We start from the raw sequence: 21,113 nt of genomic DNA on the forward strand, positions 1-21,113 counted from the left end.
TGATTTTTTTTTGCTTTTTTTTTAGAGGGCAATTGGGGTTAAGTGACTTGCCCAAAGTCACATGGCTAGTAAGTGTGTCAAGTGTCTGAGGCTGGATTTGAACTCAGGTCCTCCTGACTCCAGGGCCGGTGCTCTATTCACTGTGCTACCTAGCCGCCCCTGAGTAATTGTTTTAAAGGTACAAAAGTCTATGTCTCCCATTCAGGGACCAGTCCTAAGTTGTGGAAGGAGCCTAGTCCTGATTTGTTAGGCAATTGGCATTAATTACTTAATAAATGAAAATGCTTAGAAGCTTCCTCAGTCATTTTATCTTAAATTCCCCACATCTCCCTGATAATTCCTAGGGGGCTTGTTTCAAATTTTAATCATGTAATGAATGAGTATTTGGAATTTGATATCTCAGCAGATGAACAACCAATGGGAAGTTAATTTGTTTCTCTCCCAATCTCTCCTTTTCTTATTATACTGTTCTTAATATTATGATGGGGATCAAAGTGTATATTAAATTTCACATCGGAGTTATAAATACATAAAAATGCTTTCTGTTACATCTTGTCTTCGAAAGTCAGAATCTCTATTCAGCTATTCCATTCAGAATTTGAGTTCAGCATTACCCTATAGTTGGCACAATAACAAAACACTGCTTTCTTATAGTTTATATACCTTGTGTCCAACTATCAACCATTCTTTTTGGGTGTTGGATTTATACAAGCATTTTAGAATTACGAAGTACTCTATATTAATTAGCTAACTTGGTCCTCACAGCTGCCCTCTGATGTAGGAAAAAAAAATGTTGTAAGAAAATATTTCAATGTTGATTAGGTATGTCAGGGAAGATGGCATTAGGATGGGCATATTTATTGCCTAAGCATTGTTTTTAAAACAAAAACTCAAAGAGTTTAAATTTATAATTGAATTATTTTTACTTATTGTAGGAAAATGATGCTTTTTCTAAGTTTGATCAAAATTACATTGACTTCTTTGGAGCTTTAATGTTTGCAAAATGTTTTACTCATAAGAACATTGTGATGTAGGTAGTGAAATTACTATTCCCCATTTTACTAGTGGGCAAAGCGAGGCTTAAAATAGTTAAGTGACTTGACAAAGGTCATATGACTAGCAGGTATAAGAACCAGGACCCAAGATCACACCTTTCTGATTCAAAGTTCATTGTTTATATAGTGCCAATAACATAAAAGATAACCAAGATGATGACTAAAAATTCTTGTAGATAATACTAGTTGTTCAGAATAAATTATTTTCCATTTTAAGGCAGTGATTTGAGGCAAATTCAATTGAATTTATGTGAACTGAATGTTTTGTTTTATGTTATGAAAGCCAGTTCTACATTACGTGGAAATACAGAGATAAATAGGATAGTCTTAGTCCTCTTACAGCTAACAGCATAGTAAAACAATATGACACATACCCAAATACTTAGACGGGGATCAGTGAATAAGAGAGTTGAAGTGACATGCTAGATCTGAGCAAGGAGAGATCATCTCGGGTATGACTTATAAAAAAGTAGCAGTTTAGCTACGTTTTGAAAGCTGTATGGAAATCCAACAGTAAGGGCATTCTATATGAAATAAATGGCATGAGCCTTTAAAGCTATTGCAGTGGGAAAGTCCAGAACATGGAAAAGGAACAAGTAATTCAATATGATTAGAGTTCAGAATATGTGATTGAAATTAGTATGAGCTAAGGCCAGAAATCAGGATGGCATCTGACTGAAGAAAACTGAATAATGGGGCTTTTTCCTTTATTCACTAGATAATAAAGAGCTATTCAGCTCTATGGGAAACAAAAGCTAAAAAAAATGAAACCCTTATAATTGTTAATTTGATCAGCTGCCTGATTCAAAATTTACTAGTTACAGAAACCTTCCTTAGAAAATTAATGTTATAGTTGTAAGTTATCATTGATCAATTTAAAAGTAATATAATTATCTGTCTCCAACTTTTAAAAAAGAAAACAAAAAACAAACAACCCCCAGTATATTTGTTGCATTCATTTCCTTGGACAATGTCTTGTCTAACTGCATCTACTTCTAAAGGGTGAGGTGCCCCAGTCCTGGGAAACTTGGAGATAAAACTGTTTTGAGTTTTACCCAAATCCTCAAGATCTGAATACCTTTCAAGAGTTAGAGTTCATTGTAAGTAGTGTATAGCAGCAAAGACAGGTTGACTACATATATTACAAAATAGTTATTTTAGGTAGTCAAATAGATTATTTATGTTTTGTATAAATAATACTCTTCTAAGTCCTGCTGGTCTCAGTCTTATTTAACTTTGTAGTTACATTTTTCTTTAGTTAACAGTTGACAGTTATAACCAATCAATCTATAAATAAACATTTATTAAAGTACCTATTGTGGATATATGTGTGTATGTATGTATATACACAATAAAGTATATTTAGTATATATACTATATATTACTACATATAGATTAGTATATGTACATTACTATAATGGAGAAAACAGGATATACATATATATGTATATATAAGAAGAGAATAAATGCAAACTACTTTGGGAGGAGGGGCACTAGCAGGTAGGTTTATCAGGAAAGGCTTCATGTAAGAGGTGATCCTTGAGTTGAATTTTGAATGGAAAGAGAGCTTCTGTACTGTGGAGTTGAGAAGGGAGTACATTCAAACATGCAAGGTGGCCAACAGCAAAGATACAGAGCTAAGAGACCGATTGTCAGGTGTAAGGAACAGAGAGAAAGCCAATTTGTCTTGATCTCAGAGTGCAGGGGGGAGTAGTGAGTCTGGAGAGATTGGGTCAAGTTGTAAAGGGCTTAAAAACCTAAACAAAGGAGTTTATGTTTTATCCTAAATAAAATGGAGAACCATAGGGACTGATTCAGTAAGGGATTGAGTTAGAGTCTGGATCACCTGGCTTGATTGGCTTAAAAATACAGAGCACAGTGGGCCAAGGTTGTCGATCATTTGGCAGATGGTCCACTTAGCTGTGAATAAAGGAAAATCCTCAGTCCTGGGGCCCAAGACTGCACCAGAAATTCCACAGTTATCTTAGAAATACATGTCCTTTTTCCAAATGGTGAAGGAAAGAAGGAAAGAAATGCAGTTAATAAGTCCTTACTATGTGCTAGGTATTGTGCTGTTATTGTCCCCATTTTACAGAGGAGGAAACTGAGGCAGATAAGCTAAAGGACTTGTCCAGGGTGACACAACTAGTAAATAGTTAAGGATGGATTTGAACTCATCTTCCTAGCCCCAGGTCTTGAACTCTATCTACTATACCACCAAGCTGCCTGATAACTAGGAAAGAACATGAGATAAGGATGATTGAACATGACTCATCACTGGTATTTGGAGAGAGGAAGAATATAGTTCATGTCCAATTAATGGTGACTCACTAATTTGTTGAAAATTGCCATATAAATAAAATTACTATATATTACAGTATGACAGCAATACTCTTCCTTATTACAGTCATTTACACATAATAGTTGCTAATTATAAAGATTTTGAAGTTATCTTAACCTGAACTCTGTGGAATCCTAGTATTCCTTTAGGTGTAAATAGGCTTCCTGTGAGAAGTATTCTATACTAGCGATATGATGTGAAATTCCATTATGTGCAATAACATTTTGGTTTGAAAATGGGATTAATTTTTTCTATATGCTCCAAAGCTTGTCTGACTCTATTTTATCCTATTCCCCTGGACTCCCTGGGACTAACACTTTATGGGCTCTAGCAATATATTAATAGTACCAAAGTGTTAAGTGTCACGATTATTTTGGGAAACACTGATTTAAGGATTCTATGTGGATGTGTTTATCCTTTCTCCCTTTTTAGTACATTAATATTTTAATCAAGGCCATATGTTTTTGCTTTGCAGTAGGCTTGAATTATGAAAACATGTGTTTAATGTGCTTCAGATACAGATTGGACTGGATAATATCTGAGATTTCCTCAAGCTTTAACATTCTATATTATAAGGTTCCCTTCTGCATTGGCATTCTGTAGTTCTCTAATACTATGTTTTTCTGTTGTTACACTTTCTATAAGTAATATGTGTATATATATACATATTTATATATACATTCATAATGTATATATATACACATACATATATGAGGCCACTTCTGTGCATTAAATTATTATAGTGACAAAATTATTTTTCTGTATTTTATTGATTAAAAATCATTGGACTATTAGTATTTTAAAAATGACTTCTTGTTTTCTTTAAATGTGATGAATAAATATCAGCATAGCTAAATTGTCATGGTCATTCACAATATCTCCCTGGATATCACATAGACCAATTTTATATGATAGGTAGGAGAGGTGTAGGATTTTTTTTAATTTAGTAAATGAAATTGGTATTTTATATGTTTATATAACCTAGCTTCCCTCACTAATCAGTAATATTAGGATATGTTTATGTTTATTAGGATTTTTAAAAAGTCATTGTGATAATGTTGTAATATATTTGCTGCATAGAAGCTCCCAAAATTAGTGTGTTATGATTTAGGGAGAAAGTATAATTACTTCGTGTGTGTGTGTGTGTGTGTGTGTGTGTGTGTGTGTGTGTGTGTGTGTGTGTAATTCAGGGGTTAAGAGACTTGTCTAGGGCCACACAGCTAGTAAATGTCAAGTGTCTGATGTTATATTTGAATTCATGTTCTCCTGACTCCAGGGCCAAGTGCTCTGTCTACTGCATCACCTAGCTATCCCAAAAGTGTCATTTCTTAAAGACATAAATTTGAGAAGGACAAGTATGCAGAAATTCTTGTGAAGTAAGTAATTTAATTGGTATTACAATGTAACACATATATCTAAGAGACATTTTTACCTACTCCTTCTGCTATCTTTTCAGCTTCAAAATATGTTGTGAATTTAGACACATGAACCACCAGTTTCCATGGCAAACTCTCCCTTTTGGAAAACTATATTAAACCAAATAATTTTGGGTAAAATCTGCCATAAAGAACATCTATAAACCAAAATTTGACTGAAAATTAAAAGTATTAATAATATTAATAACAATATTTGTATGATACCTTGTAACTTTCAGAACACCTACATTTTTCTTTTGTTAGTGGGAATAATTCTGAAAAGGAAAAGTAAGATTATTTCTATTTTATAGAAAAAAGAAACTCTATTCATCAAAATTCATTAACTTGTGGATAGTCACTTAATTAGGTATTGACTGATCCAGTACTAGAACCCAGGTCTTGACTTTGTCTCCTGTATTTTCTCTTATGCCAAACTGCCTTTAACTGTGATTTTTGGGTTTGTATTGTAAATTTAAATTAAATAAATTTGAGTACCACTGTATCTGAGCAATAATCTCTTAGTTTAGCCTCCTTGATTTCTCTTCAGCTCTTCCTTGATATTGTCCTCCTTTGGCTTTTGTGACATTTGTTCCTCTCTCCCAGCTTTTCTTCTGTCTATCTGATCTCTCTTTTTCAGTTTCCTTTGTTGGATTATAATTATAATATATTTTCCATTTGCTTACTGTGAGTTTTTCTTGTCATCATCCTGAGTTCTCTTTTCTCTATATAACTCTTCTGGTTTAATGAAAAGTCTTATCACAGATGACTCCCAAATCTAAATATCTGGCACTAATCTGTCTCCTAAATGCTTAACCTATATTATTAACCATTCTTCACCTCCTCCTAGATGTACCTTTTTCATCTCTAAAGTAGCATATCCAAACAAGAACTTGTTATCTCTACCTTCCCCCTATCTATGGTTTTTCTCCCTATGAGATGGCTTGCTTAATGATCTCAACAATACTCACCAGTTCAATAATCATCTGCGTGCAGATTATTCTCAGATCTCTTTATTTAACCTCGCTTCCATCTAGTCTCCTATCATAGCTTCCTATTCAGCATCTCAAATTGGATGTCCCATAAACATCCTTAAACCCTTAAACTCATAATAAGCAAAACTGAACTCATTATCTTCCCTCCCAAACTGTCATCTCCTCTGAAATTTCCTCTTTCTGTCTGGGTACCACCACCATCATTCAGGCATGCAAACTAAGTGTCATACTCTCTTCTTTACTCTCACGAATATCACATCTATTGCTAAGTTTTGTGGCTTCCATCCTTCACAGCATTTTTTTACATGTTACCTTCTCTCCACTTACACAACCACCACTACAGTATAGGCCTTAAATGTTTCATTCTTGGACTATTCCAGTAACTTTCTGTTTGGTCTTTCTGTCTCAAGTCTCTTCAGTTCCTGGAAGCCTCTCTCTCCTCATCTCTGCCTCCTGACTTTTTGGCTTCCTTCAAGACTCAGCTAAAATCCCACTTTCTACAAGAGGCCTCATCCCCTCCTGCCTCTACTAGTACTTTCCCCATGAGATCTCCCACCATTTCATATTTAACTTGAATCTCAGAAAACGTTGCCGTTCTTGACAAAGCTAAACCCTCCTCTATGCCTCCTCAGTCCCATCCACTCCTATCTTCTCTAGCAGATTGCCCCATCTGTCATTCCTACTCTCTCTAACCTTTAGTGTTTCCCCCATCTTCTAGTTCCTTCTCTGCTGACTACAAACATGCCCGTGTCTCTTGCATTCTTTAAAAGAAAATTCTCACTAGATCCCTCTGTCCTACTAGCTATCTTCTACATCTGTCTTGAGCGAAATTTTAAAAAATCATTTATACTCAGTGGTCTCACTATCTCCTAAGTCTGTGGTGTCAAACGGAAATAGAAATGGATCTCTGTGGGTCACATAGTGACTTGGAAAACCACAAATTAACATTATCTATGTTATATTTTTATTTGCTTTATTAAACATTTTCCAATTACATTTTAGTTTGTTTGAAGCTGAAAAACTAGAAGTGATTAGGATGACAGAAGAGTACAAGCAAATAGCCCTCCATATCTCACCCTTTCTTACCTACTTCTGAGGTCTTAATAGCATCACTCTTTTATACCATCATTAAGCAATTAATATTTAAAATTATCTTGAGTCTTTGAGTAAAGATTAAATTATTTTTATTGTTCTTTTTCTCTATTTCAAAAAGTTAGTGATATCTATATTATATTTTAGACAGATTTTCTTCCAAAATAGTGAAAATTTTTAAGTTTGCTTCTTAAATGGCAAATTAATTTGGCAGATTCAGCTATTCAGGTTTACATTTTTCTCTATTGGTTACATTTTATTGTCAAGTCTATCATCAGAATTAGTCTTTTTTCTAGTCTTATATCTTCCATGAAAGCAGAGGCTCATCTTTTTAATGGTTATATTTTTCCAGTCTTGCTATATGGCAATAAGATGCAAAGTACCATTGCCTCCAAAGAACTAAGGGCACAGAGGAGATATAAGCAATCTGTAACATATATCCAGTGAGGAACAATGAAGAAGCATGGAGTAAAAGGTATCATGGAGAAATTGTATGATAGGAAGAATTTCTATCTGGTTGGTCACATGGCAAGAGCAAGGGATGATAGGTGGACAGCCAGAATGCCCCAGGGATACTCTTGTGATATCAGCAAAAAGTGAAGAGTACTTCCAGTATAATATGTTGAGTAGATTTTCCCCCTCCACCCCACCCTCATGGCGCACTTTGGGGATAACTTGGATAACAGTTGCACAGAATGGGCTGGCATGTATGGATCACAATCTGCATTGTTACAGAGAATTTCTGACTTTATGAGATTACAGATCTGAGTATGAAGCATGTGTTTAAATTTAGCTTTTAATGGTGTTGCATGGAACAAGAAGCTAGAATAAAATCATTAGAAAATGGTACAACTACAATATCCCTTTTCAAGTAAGTGCATTTCCAAGAAATTGAAGAAACAGGTCCTTGAGTTTGCAATTCTTATGTGAATATCATTAAAAGCCAATAATATGTAAATATACTTTGAACACTTTTCTTTTTTCATATATTGAGGATTGTGTCAGTCATAGAGGTCAAGTATTTAAAAATGTTTGGAGATGTGGTTTACATAGAGGAAAGCAGATATTTACCAAGTTAATATGAGTGGTAAACTATTGGAGTCATATTATATTGGTTCATTGCCCAGTCTACCATAGGCTATTTTTGTCAATTTACTCTGAAATTATAACTAGAAAAACTACCTTTGGAAACAATCTGAACCTCTGTTGCATTCAAACTATACTCTATTGCTTACTCAGGCAGTTTTTGCTGATGAAAAATGGGTTCTGAATTTGTTTTGAGGAGGGTCACATACTTGGTAGGTGGCAGAATAATTACAGAAATTGCTCTGACATGTTGCAGAGGAAGGTTTAAGGAAAATTTTAGAGAATGTCAAAATTGCTCCCATGGCTGTTAGATGAAAGCCTACCTTCTTTTATTAATTTTTTTAAGCAATTGGGGTTAAGTAACTTGCTCAAGGTTACACGGCCAGTTATTTCTGGGTGTGGCGCTAAGTATCTGAGCCCGTATTTGATCCCCAGGTCATCCCGACATTGGGGCCAGTGCTCTTACTTGCTGAGCCACCTGGCCACCCCCAAAGGAGGGTATTTTTGTTTTGTTTGCTTTTTTTTTGGAAGGCAATTGAGGTGAAGTGACTTGCCCAAGGTCACACGGCTAGTTTTTGTGTTGTGTCTGAGGCCGGATTTGAACTCAGGTCCTCCAGACTCCAGGGCCAGTGCTCTCTTCACTGCACCACCTGGCTGCCCCGCCTACCTTCTTCTTTATCAGAAATGTTTTCATTTGTTCAAATGCATCTTTTTTGTAAAAAAAACAAAGCTAAAACAAGCTAGGAAGTCAGGACTTCGATTGAAATTGAATTGGATAATTAACAATACAGGGGAGTGGAAAGAGCCCCATGTCAGTAATCAGATTCAGTTTCAAATCCAAACCTGAGCATGTACTAGGTATATGACAAGTCGTGACAAGACTCTTTGAGTCTCAGATTCCTTATCTATAAAATGGGGTAAATAACAACCTACTTCCCAGTGTTGTAAGGATCAAAGGATATACTGCATATGAAAGACTTATATAAATTTGAACTGTTATCCTTATTTATCATTTCTTTTTCCAAACTAAGAATTGTCTGGCACTTTATCTTGCCTATGAATAAGTAACTTTTGTAATAATAACTGCTTTCTTTGATTTTAAAAAATTTTTTTAATTTTTTTTCAAAATGCCTACTCAGTCCTATTTAAGAAGGATGAAAGAAGTTTATTGTACAATACCTAAAAAAGGAGCAGAGTTAGACCTTGTAGATAGGTTTTGTAGATAAGATAATAGCTCTGTTTCTTTCCTATATACTTTAATCCTGAAAGACACACACAAGATACATCTTTTAGTTCTTAAACTATGTTCACTTACATAAACAGACCTCTAAATTCACATCATAAAGTTTTCTACCTTAAATATTTTAAGGATCAATAAGGATCCATCCAATATTTTAAGGATCCATAATTTCATTAGTAAGGCTACTCTTTCTAGTGGTAATAGAATAGAAATCACAGCCTCCATCTGCTCCAGGAGACAGCATTTGTGAGGCTGTGTGGCTCCACCCCTGTCTCAGATCAATTGGTGACCAACTTTATGATGAACCTCTCCAAACTTTAACCAGACTGGTCTTTACATGATAGGTGTATTGTCTTTTACTGGACCTGTAGTCAAAGCCTTTCCACCTTTGTAAGACCTGCCTGAACTTAAGCAGTGCTCCAAATGGCACTAGTCTGAGAACCCCAGGTCACCTGTGTACTATGATAAGACATTAGAATAGGATTTTAATATGCTTTAGTAAGCTGTAGCTTAAATATGAGGGATTTTTTTGGTAATTTCTCTTGGAGATGTAATAGTCTATGAGTATTTTATTTAAAAAGGTCCAAATAATAGTTTTGGAACTTTTATTCTGACCTTTAAAAAAGTCAGTCTCTTGTAGAAGGGAATAGAGACTAACAAAACCAAACCATCATGCAGAGTAATAAAATTGTTTTAAATAGAAATTAGCTCAACAGAACTTCATACAAAAATAGTGTGGGTTTTTTTTCCCCTAGTGAAACTTAAGATCAATTTTCCTTTATCATTCCTCTCATTCTTTTTTTTTAAATTGAGTTCAGGTAAAAATGGTCCTGGAACAAAGCAGTATCCTTTTATTATTCTTTTATTTAGTGCTTATTTAGCTTATTGTGGACTGTTGTCAAGGTGAATAAATTAACTGCCTTTTTGTAATTGAATGAAAGCTTTGGGACTTAAATTCATCTTCTCTAGGTTCACTGAAGGCATCTTCAGGACAACTCCAGTAGCAGACAGGACAATGGAGATAATATGTACTTCATCCTATTTCTACTTATAGGCCTATCTATTTTCAAAGTCTTTCATTCCATATAACTTGATGGTTGAGTATTTAGTATGGAAACATTTATTAAAAGCACTATTATTAATTTTTTTATAATTTAATGTTATGTCTGGGTCATCATTATTATTATCTCTGTTATATTATATGATATATATCATATCAGCTTGTTGAGAGATTCTTTAAACAGCTATCTTCAAATGAGTACTTATTTTAGGAACATCTCTTTGTAAATACTACTGTTGACTTATACTTAGAAGTTTATAAATACATCATCTGGCAATAAGCTGAAACCAATGACAACTGTAATAGTTCCCATATAAAAATGACAGAAATATAAACTAATACTTGAACTCTGTTATATTTCCTTAAAAGTATTTCCGTAAGTTTCTTCCACTCATAACACTTCTCTTGCCTGTATAAACACTGAATCCACATCAGTGAATCTCATTTTTACCTTTTCTTCCATCATGGCCAATCATTGCCTCTTTTCTTAAATTTTCTATAGAAGGCCTAACCAATGTGCTAGAGACCTTCCGTTTCTTTAAATATATAATATGTACAACTGTAGCATTCCTTCTTGGTGCATAACCATCCTGCATTGGTTTCTAGACATAAAGGTCTTGATTATGTCTCTTATTGAGTTTATCTTGTTCCGTTTATTAGGTTTCATTTATAGATGTGTATTAGTTCCTCTTGTAGTTTTTCCAGTTCATTGGTAATGGGACAAGTGTGAACAGTTAAATTAATATTTGAAGATAGTCTAAATACTATAAGATTTTTAGCACCCTTTGTTTCTTTTTCTGCCACTTTGCTGCCATTGGGCCTTTGTGGAAGAAAAGAAAGAAGGAAGGGAAGGGAGAAAGGAAAGAAGGGAGGAGGGCAGGAAGAATTGATTTATTAAATACTTAAACTACCTGCCAGGAACTGTACAAAGTGTTTTACAAATATTTTTTGATATTTTGATCAAAATATATTTTGATCATTTGATCAAACCTGGCAAGATAGATGATATTATTACCCTATCTTACAGATGAATAAATTGAGGTAGGCAGGGATCAAGTGACTTGCCTGGGGTCACACATATATTAAGTGTCTGAGGTCTTCCTGACTTAAAGCCCCAAACTTTATCCATTGTGCATCTTAGCTGCTTTTGTGGAAAAAAGCCATAAATTATTTTGAATTCTAATTCCATCTTACACAAGACCTTGCCTTATATCAAGTACTTAATAAATGTTTTTATATTAATAAGAATACTAGAGTGGGTAGTAATTTCCCTGCCACTGGGAATTTTCAAGGTGAAGCTGGGTAACTAATAATAAATAAAATACATAAATAAAAATAATTTATGTGTCACTGTATCAGAACAACCCCCCCTGCAACTTCATCCATTGCCTAACCTTATGCTTATGAGCCTTGCCTTAAATAGAAAACAGAGTCTGTTGTAAGGTCCAAACTTAAAACCTTGCCAGTTTGGTGGAACCAACCAGAGCTTACACTCCACTGGCAAGTCTGAACTTGAGGAGAAAGGTAAGAATTTGTTATATTAGTGTTAGGCAGTATAGTATCATGCCTGGAATCCTGGCTCCAAGGTCACTGTGGTTATATAATGTGAAATAATTAAATATGAAAAGGTGGAAGGAACAAAATCCTGGAGGACATTAAATGCCATTTCAAACTTTTGTGTTTGTTGGAGATTGCCTGATACCTGAAAGATACCTGGAGATACCTGAAACAGGAGACAAACAAAAGAGAACAAACCCCAGGTTTATTCCTTGGTGCCACAGGATAAAAGTAGAGAAAGTATCACTTCTTCCTGGTTCAGTTCATCTTGCCCACACTATGATAAAGTGTGATTTTCACTATCTGGACATAATAGGAAAGAGTATGCAGGAAAGACAGTGAGAATGCCCCATTCTGGTAATTTTAAAAGTGTTAGGTTCTTTTTTATTTTGTAAAATGTTAAAATTTTAGTGGAATATACCCAACCAAGAGTTGGCAAGAGAACTGAAGTGTCCCTAGCTGATTGATGTCCAAGTGAAGTTACTATTTTAGATTCTACATTTTCATAAGAAAGAATTCATATCTACCTTATATATTTTATGGCATATAATATTTTAATATTTAGTTAAATTATTTAGTTTAGAAAGACAGGTCCCATAGAGAATGTCTATTTCCTCTTATACATTCTTGGCAATTTTTGTTATTAGCTTTTAATAACCCTTAATATATGTGTGTTGGACTGCCTGGTTGGATGCCATTGATGTGGCTAATTGAGAGATGTTATGTGATAGAGCCTTTATTTTCACAGTAAATTTATATTTGTATCTGAAAATCACTACCCACTCTAGGAGTCTATTAATTTAACAAATATTTATTAAATACTTGATATAAGCAAGGTCCTGTGGAATGCAAAATTAGAATTCAAAATAATCTCATTTAATTGATTTCAGCCAAAGAGAGCTATTTGGGCTATTCTAATTTTTAGGAAGCTTCCAGCTGAATTCTTCCTTATAATAAGCCAAAGTCTTCTTTCTTATAGATTCTGCTTATTCTTTCTTGTTCTTCCCCATGGAACCAAGCAGAATAAAAGTGTAATTCTTCATCCACAAGACTGCCTTCCACATATTTGAAGTCAGTCATCATCTTCACATAAGACTTTTTTTTTTAGGTTGCACATCTCTACTTCCTTCCTTGTATGGTAAGGTTTTTTTTTAATACTCAACTATTTTTGTCACCATCCTTTGGACTTGTTATAGTTTATTGGTTTCTCTTCTAAAATATAGTGTCTAAACCTAGTCACAAGATGTGTAGTGATCAGAACAGAGTATATATGGATTATCACTTTCCTCATTCTGTGCACTATATTTTTATTAATGATATGACATTAAATTGCCTTTTTTATTGCTAGACCCCATGATTTACTTTCACATAAACAGCCACATATCTCCTTTCTTCTGCTTATGGAACTGATTTTTGGATCTTTATCTCTGTTCAGTTATAATAATAGCTAGCCTTTATTTAGTATATTATCTCATCTGATCCTCACAACAACATTGTGAAGTAGGTGCTATTATAATCCCCATCTTACTGGTCTTTTTTATTCTAAGTCGAAAACACTATTTACCATACCACCAATTCTGTCTTGTTCACATTAACCCATCATTATGACTTATTGAAAAAACTTTGCAGTCCAATGTTTTCATCCACAGTATCTATACATGTTGTTGTTCAGTCATTCCATCATATCCAATTCTTCGTGACCCTGTATGTGATTTTCTTGGCAAAGATATTGGAGTGGTTTACCATTGCCTTCTCTAGTGGATTAAGGCAAACAGGGTAATATCAAGGGTCACATAGCTATTGAGTGTCTGAGGAAGGATTTGAACTCAGGTCTTCCTAGTTCCAGGCCCAATACTCTTATCTGCTGAACCACTTAGCTACCTCTACCTTATACATAATAGGTACTTAATAATTTTTTAAATTTGCATTTAATTAATTTTTTTAATTATAAGGCATTTTCTTGCTTTTTTGTGTTCTCAGTGAACAATTATAATGAAAACTCTTGTGACAAATATGACAGTCAAGGAAAACAAATTCCTACATTGGTCATAAATATTCATTGAATATTGTGTTTTAACTATTCCCATCTCTATCTTCTTGTTATCTAAGATTTAATAGAGAATCAATGCCTTCATCCAACTAACCGATAAATATATTAAGCAGAAAAGGGTAAAAAACAGAGCCCCCAAAACATTCTTGGATGACATCTAGGAGGATACTGGATACATTAGGATATAGTAAGATACATCTTTACATTTTGGGCCTGCTTAGTCAGGTCAGCTCTTAATCCACCCAACAGAACTGTTATCTGATCTGTATGTCTTCATTGAATTTGCAAAAGAAAAAATCATGAAGGATTTTTGTTAAATGGTTTTTGATGAAGTCCATATATTTTATGACTATGGCAAGCTCCTATTTTACTAACCTAGTCAAAATAGGAAATGAGGTTGGTGTGCTGTACTTAATGAAATATGTATCATAAAGGATGTATCATATGTATTTTAAAGGATGTCAGGCCCTTTTTAATGTTTAAAAAATATTTAATAATCTATTTAAGAAATTTATCTGGAAATGAAGTAATTTCAGTTAACTTACTGGCCTATATTTTGAAATAATCACTTTCTTTCTCTTTTTGAAATTGGGACATTTGCCTACCTTCAGCTGCTTTTGGTCATCTCTAGTTTCCAATGGATTTTTTAAAATCCTAGCAGCTATTCTGTAATCACATCTGCAATACTTTTTTGTTTTTTTATTTTTGGTACCATCTAATCCTGTTTCCTTGGGCTAGATGACCTGAATTCATTAAGGGCAACTAGGTATTTCTCATTATCTTTTTGCTTAGCTTGAGTTTCAAGTCTTAAATACTTTAGCTTTATATTTTTCACTTGTTTCCATTGAGGGAAAAAAAGAAGAAAATAAATGAGTGAAGTTGTTTTGTCATTGTTATCTTCCCACACATGCTAAGCAGGGAGCCTATCCCTTCATCTTCCTTTTGTCCCCTACATAGCTTAAATAATTTCTTTCTGTTGTTTCTAGTATTTATCACAAGCCTTAGATCATGTTAGACTTTAGTGTTCCTGACACTGTTCTTTACATATATGTGTATATATAATATATATTTATATGTTTGTATGTACACACATATATTTGAGTATATATACTATAAATATCATTATTATTAAGAAGCTAACGAACTTGAACATTTCAATATATGAGGAACAAAAAAGAGGAATGTATAAGAAATCATAAACTTCTGTTACATACTTTTTTTTAAAGTATACATTAAATTTAACACAGTGATAACAGAATTGCCCTATTTGTGTCCCCTTATGAATTTTTTTCTTTTGAATATTTTAAATGTTTTATTGATACTCTTTTATTTCTCTTTTTTATTTCTCTCCACTACCTTTTAACTCACCCTCCTCACCACATTCCTACCATGAAGCCTACCCTTATATCAACCAATCAGTAAACCAGCAAGCATTTATTAAGTACTTAATATGTACCAGGCATTGTGTTGAGCATTAAGAATACAAAGACAAAAGTAAAATAGTCTCTGTTCTCAAGGAATCCATATTGTAATGAAGCTAGCGCTCTCTCTCTCTCTCTCTCTCTCTCTCTCTGTCTCTATCTCTCTCTCTGTCTCTCTGTCTGTCTCTCTCTCTGTCTCTCTCTCTCTCTATCTCTCTGTCTCTCTCTCTGTCTCTCTCTCTCTCTGTCTCTCTCTGTCTCTCTGTTTCTGTCTCTCTCTGTCTCTGTCTCTCTCTGTCTCTCTCTCTCTCTCTGTCTCTCTCTTTCTCTCTCTGTCTCTCTCTCTGTCTCTCTCTCTCTATCTCTCCCCCCCCCCAATTCAAAGTCAGCATATTGACCATGTCTAGAAATGTCTCATTCTGTGCTTCTAGCCCACTGCCTCTCTAGGAAAGAGGTAGGTGGCACAATTCATCATTGTGAGTTACACCATTGATTCTGTAGTCTTTTAAAGTTATTTTCCTTTACATGATTGAGTTCTTCCAGTAAATTCTTCTCTTTATTCTACTCATTTTATTCTGCATTATTTCACATAAATTTTCTAAGGTTTCTCTGAATCCATTATGTTATCCTACCTGACAGTATTATTATTATTTCAATATTAAAATTATAGCTTTTTGAGAATCCATTAAGCTCTTAATGCTTAAAATTGCACAGAGACTTTTGGGTCATCTTGCACTTAGTTGTATTCATACACCACAATTCCTTCATTCCTCAATTGATAGGTACCCACTTTTTAAAGTCCTTTACTTTTTTCATTTTTTTCATTTATATTGCAATTATTTACTTTATCAAATTCTTCTTTACCCTCTGTCTTTGATCTCTTTTGAAGTATATGCCTAGTGGCAGTATTGCAAGATTTAATAAACCAAAAGCATTTATTAAGCACCTGTTATGCTATATACTCTGTGCTAGGTGCTGGGAATACAGAGACAAAAGCAAAAACAATTTATTCCTTCAAAGGGAATAAATTCCCCACCCTACTTGGGTGAGGAAATGTGTACATATCTAGGTATATACAAAATAAATACAGGGTGATTTTGTGGGGAAATCATTCACACTGGGGTGGAAAAGGAGATAAGGAAAGCCCACATACAAAAGGTGGCACTTGAATTGAGCCTTGAAGGAAATTGGGAATTTTGAGAGATGAAGGGTGGCATTCCAAATATAGAGGGCATGTAGTATAAAAGACAAGGTTTTATTACTCTTTTGTATTCTTCCTTAGTCATCTGCCCTTTCTTCCATCTCTTGTATGTGTTCTTTTAAAACTTGAGTTGAGTGAGGAGTAATTTATCTAGTTGGCCAAAGTAGTAAGTTTGATTTCTCATCAGACTCTATAATAACTACATTTCCAAAATCTTGTTCTTAAGTATCTCCCCTATCTTCCTTTAATTGACTTGCCCTTTAAATTATTAGAGATCATAAGGGGCGAGTAGGTGGCACAGTGAATAGAGCACCCTCCCTGGAGTCAGGGGGACCTGAGTTCAAATCTGGCCTCAGACACAACACAAAAACTAGCTGTGTGACCTTGGGCAAGTCGCTTAACCCCAACTGCCCTCCAAAAAGAAAAAAAAATATTAGAGGTCATACCAATATTATATGTTAATTCTTGAAACTCTATGGAATGTGTAATTATCGCCTATGTTGGAGGTTAGAAGAAATTATTTTTAGGGTTCCATTTAACTCTAAAATTCTGTAATTCTGTGATGCTCTGGAATTAGGTGGCCCAAACCCTAACCCTAGAGGAAAGGGGATGGGAATATGCATTTATACAGTACCTACTATGTGCCAGACACTGTGCTAAGAACTTTACAAATATTATTTCATTTAATCAACAACACGAGGAAGTAGGGGCTGTTATTATCTCTAGTTGAGGAAACTGAGGAAAACAGAGATTAAGTGACTTGCCCAGGGTCACACAGCTAGTGTTTGAGACCAGATTTGAATTCAGGTTTTACTGACTGCAGACCCCGAGCTCTATCCACTGAGTCACCTATCCTATTGGGAAGAAAATATTAACAGTAGGGGATAGTGGAAAGTACAATAGATTTGAAGTCAACGGATCTGGCTCCATGATTGTGGATGGATAAGCCATTTCACCTCTCTAGGTCTCATTTTCCTAAACTGTAGAATAACAGGATTAGGCTAGATTGCCTCTAATTTTAAGGCTGAGTCTTATGATAACCCTTTACATCCTATAATATTTTATAGTTTCCAAGGTCCTTTCACAAATCTAATTTGATCCTTAAGAATATTCATCAATAGCCCAGTAACTTATATGTTATACTTTATAGTTTACAACATACTTTATGTCCATTTTCTTCTTTGATCATTATAATATCTATGTGAACCAGGAACAATAGGAATAACTATCCCTGTTTTATAGATGAGAATACTGATGTTCAGAGAAATTAAATACCTTGCACTAAAAATCTAATAATAGTAAAATTAGCATTCTAGTAATTGGAATTCTAGTGATAGAATAATTAGTAATAGAATAATAACATCTAGCTTTTCTGATTCCTATTTCAGTGTTCATTTACAGTATCATGAATGGGAAATAACTCAATGGCAATAACGAAGCAAGTGTGAAAATGAAGTGGAATAAAAAATTGAAGTTCTACGTGACTTAATCTCTTCATGCAACAGAAGTTAAAGTGACTAATGTCATATGGTTTTAGAATAAATATATTTTGTGTTTAGTTTTTACTTAATTTTCCTAGTTTAAAAGAGGCATATGAGTATAATTAGTATAAATTTCTTCTATTTTCATGTCATAGAACTGTGATTTCATTAGTTTAGGTACTGCCTACATCAATACAGATGAAAACTTCCCTATTCAGTGTGTTAAACATTCATTAAATAGTGATTATTTAATGAGTTGGTATGATCAGAAAACCCCAAGCAATTCATTAGTAGGTTGCTAATTTCCTAATGATGAGCCTCTCCAAACTTGATCTAGTCTTTAGACAATGGACATACATAGCTAAGCTTTTTCTCAAAGCCTTTGTAGCTTAGTGGGATCTGGTAAAGCATTTGTTCTGCTGGTATAATATTAGAGTGTCCTGGACTATTTGCAATATATACTGAGCAATAGGAGGAAGATTTAGTAGAAGAAATATTTCTTGGTCTAGTTTTGGGACATTTTATCTTATTTTGCTATATCATTTGATTTAGATGACAGTGCTTCTGCTGCAAGTAGCATGGAAGTGACTGATCGAATTGCTTCTCTGGAGCAGCGGGTCCAGATGCAGGAAGATGACATACAGCTGCTCAAGTCAGCTCTGGCCGATGTAGTCCGACGCTTGAATATTACTGAAGAGCAACAGGCCATGTTGAACAGAAAAGGACCTACCAAAGGTAAACATTTCAGGTGTATGCATGGTGATGTGACTAGTTTGTATGGACTCTTCCTGTATTTTGAATAGACTATGCTTTTAAATTAGCAAATCATTAAAATGTCAAGCGCAATATGTGTGTGTATGAAAACCTCTTTAAAAGTCCCCAATGACCATACAAAATACAGCATGATTTTGTTTAGGTTTAAAGTGAATTCTAGCTATTATATATACCCTTCATGGTGATAAAGATGTCATAAATAGGCCTGTCTCTTCGGGGAGTATTGTCTTGTCCTCTTGAAAGAGGAGCTCAAACTTTACCACCTCCAGTAAATCTTCCTGATTAATGTCTACCAATTCTGGGGATGATAATAGTAAACATGTTTTAACTTTCACAGAAGCACTTACCTTAAAATAATCCTGTGAAGTTGTTTGTGCAAGAATTACTAACTTCGCTTCACAGATGGGGAAACTGAGACTTAGAGAGGTAACTTGCCCATAGGCACATACCCTAGAGCTGGACTCAAAACAAAGTTGATCTGACTCTGAATTCACTTCCTTTTTCATTAATCATTCCCTTACTGTGGTATGTACATTGAGCACTTTATGTACTCATTTTATATTGTAACTGCTTGTCTTTCTCTTGGTACTCTGCAACTGTTCTCAGGTTATTTCATTTGTATATAAGTTGTCTCCCTGTATAGTTTGTAAGCTATACAAAGTTATTTCCTAGGGTTTAAGGATTTTTTAAAAATCTTTGAACCCTTTTCTTTCCTTCCCACCACATATACCTAATAAGGCATCCTGCAGTTCTGCAAGTTTTCAATCATTTTTGGTAACTATTTTTTGCACCCTTGAGTCTCCTAGAATATAATATATAAGAAATGACATTTTGTGCTTAAATGATTTCTATTGGACTCTTGCAGAAAAATTTGAAAATAAGATTTTAATAAGAGATCTGTCCTTACTACCATGAGATCCACTTTAAATTTTATGCATTGCAAGAATTTTGCCAGAAACACTGCCTAGTGTACTTTCCACAGAGGGGGAAAAGTGAATATTAGCTCACCGATAATTTATGGCTAAGAACTTCTAAAATTTAGGCAAGCAAATAATTATAAATATTTAATAAATTATTTCACATAAAATGTGTGTATAGCATATTTTTTGGAGTGAGGTTGAAGTTTTATTAAAAGGATTAACTTCATTTTTACACATCTGTAGAAATTAACAGTAAATTAACTCTTTCAAGGTAATTATTTCTAGATACACAAGGCAGATTTCTAAAATTTGAATAATTCTTTTAAGTTTTTTTTTTTTATTTTTTTTAAGCAATCGGGGTTAAGTAACTTGCTCAAGGTTACACGGCTAGTTATTTCTGGGTGTGGTGCTGAGTGTCTGAGCCCGGGATTCGATCTCCAGGTCATCCCAACACTGGAGCAGGTGCTCTTACTCGCGGGTTAAGTAACTTGCTCAAGGTTACACGGCCAGGTGTTTCTGGGTGGGTGCTAAGTGTCCGAGCCCGGGATTCGATCTCCAGGTCTTCTCAACACTGGAGCCGGTGCTCTTACTTGCTGTGCTACCTGGCTGCCCCTCTTTTAAGTTTTTTAACTTGCCCTTTCAAATTATAAAGTTATGTACAACTTGGGCTGTTTTAAATGCTCTTGTTACTATCATTGCTGCTTTGCATACCACATATTCACTTGGATTCAGATGCTTATATGTCTTTGCTCAACAGCTTCTCTTTTAGATTAATTTAAGAATTAGCATAAAATGTTAGTTCTAGGATGGTTGTTTGAGGAAATTGCCCAGATATTTCTTTGAGTTATGAGCAAGTTTTCATTTAAAAAAGAATATTTCTATGCAAAATTATTTTAAAATATTTTAACATTAATGACTTTTTATCTTTGCACAAAAAGGAAGTAAATTAGACAAAATGTAAAAATATTATAGTAGTCAATAGTATATTGACAGTACTGTAAAAAATATAGTGAATGATGGTGATATCTCAGTGGCTTCCAAGAGTAGAATGAACCATCTTATAAAGTAGTCAGCTCCCCTTCACTGGAGGCATTTAAGTAGAGACTAGATGACAAATTGTTAAAGAATGTTATAGATGCAATTCGTGTTTCAGGTAAAGACTGTCCTAGATGATTTCTGGGGTCTTTTCCAACTCTATAATTCTATTATTCTCTGAGTGGAGGTTGAATATTCTTATTTAACTGCTATATGTTAGTACAAATTAGGAAGAAAGGGAAGGTTCTTACTTAGCAGAAACTTTTTCTTACTTTTTTTCCTGATCGAATACAGACATCTGGACCCGCTGCTCCAGAGAAGCAATTCGATCAGTCACTTCCATGCTACTTGCAGCAGAAGCACTGTCATCTAAATCAAATGATATAGCAAAAT

At 34.3% G+C, this 21,113-nt stretch overlaps 1 protein-coding gene across 5 annotated transcripts in view; it reads left to right on the plus strand.

Annotated features, from left to right (window-relative positions):
- The window catches only part of LOC138173823 (echinoderm microtubule-associated protein-like 1), a 316,335-nt gene that overhangs the window by 126,819 nt on the left and 168,403 nt on the right, over positions 1–21,113 (plus strand). For all 5 annotated transcript variants that reach the window (XM_069103910.1, XM_069103913.1, XM_069103912.1 and 2 more), the window contains exon 2: positions 18,544–18,726. In XM_069103910.1, the coding sequence (XP_068960011.1) occupies positions 18,544–18,726 (183 nt within the window). The remainder of the gene's footprint in view (positions 1–18,543; positions 18,727–21,113) is intronic.

The sequence above is a fragment of the Petaurus breviceps genome, unplaced genomic scaffold (assembly GCF_028583685.1).
Source record: "Petaurus breviceps papuanus isolate PSGF00001 unplaced genomic scaffold, PetGlider_PUasm1.0 65, whole genome shotgun sequence".
Taxonomy (NCBI): Eukaryota; Metazoa; Chordata; class Mammalia; order Diprotodontia; family Petauridae; genus Petaurus; species Petaurus breviceps.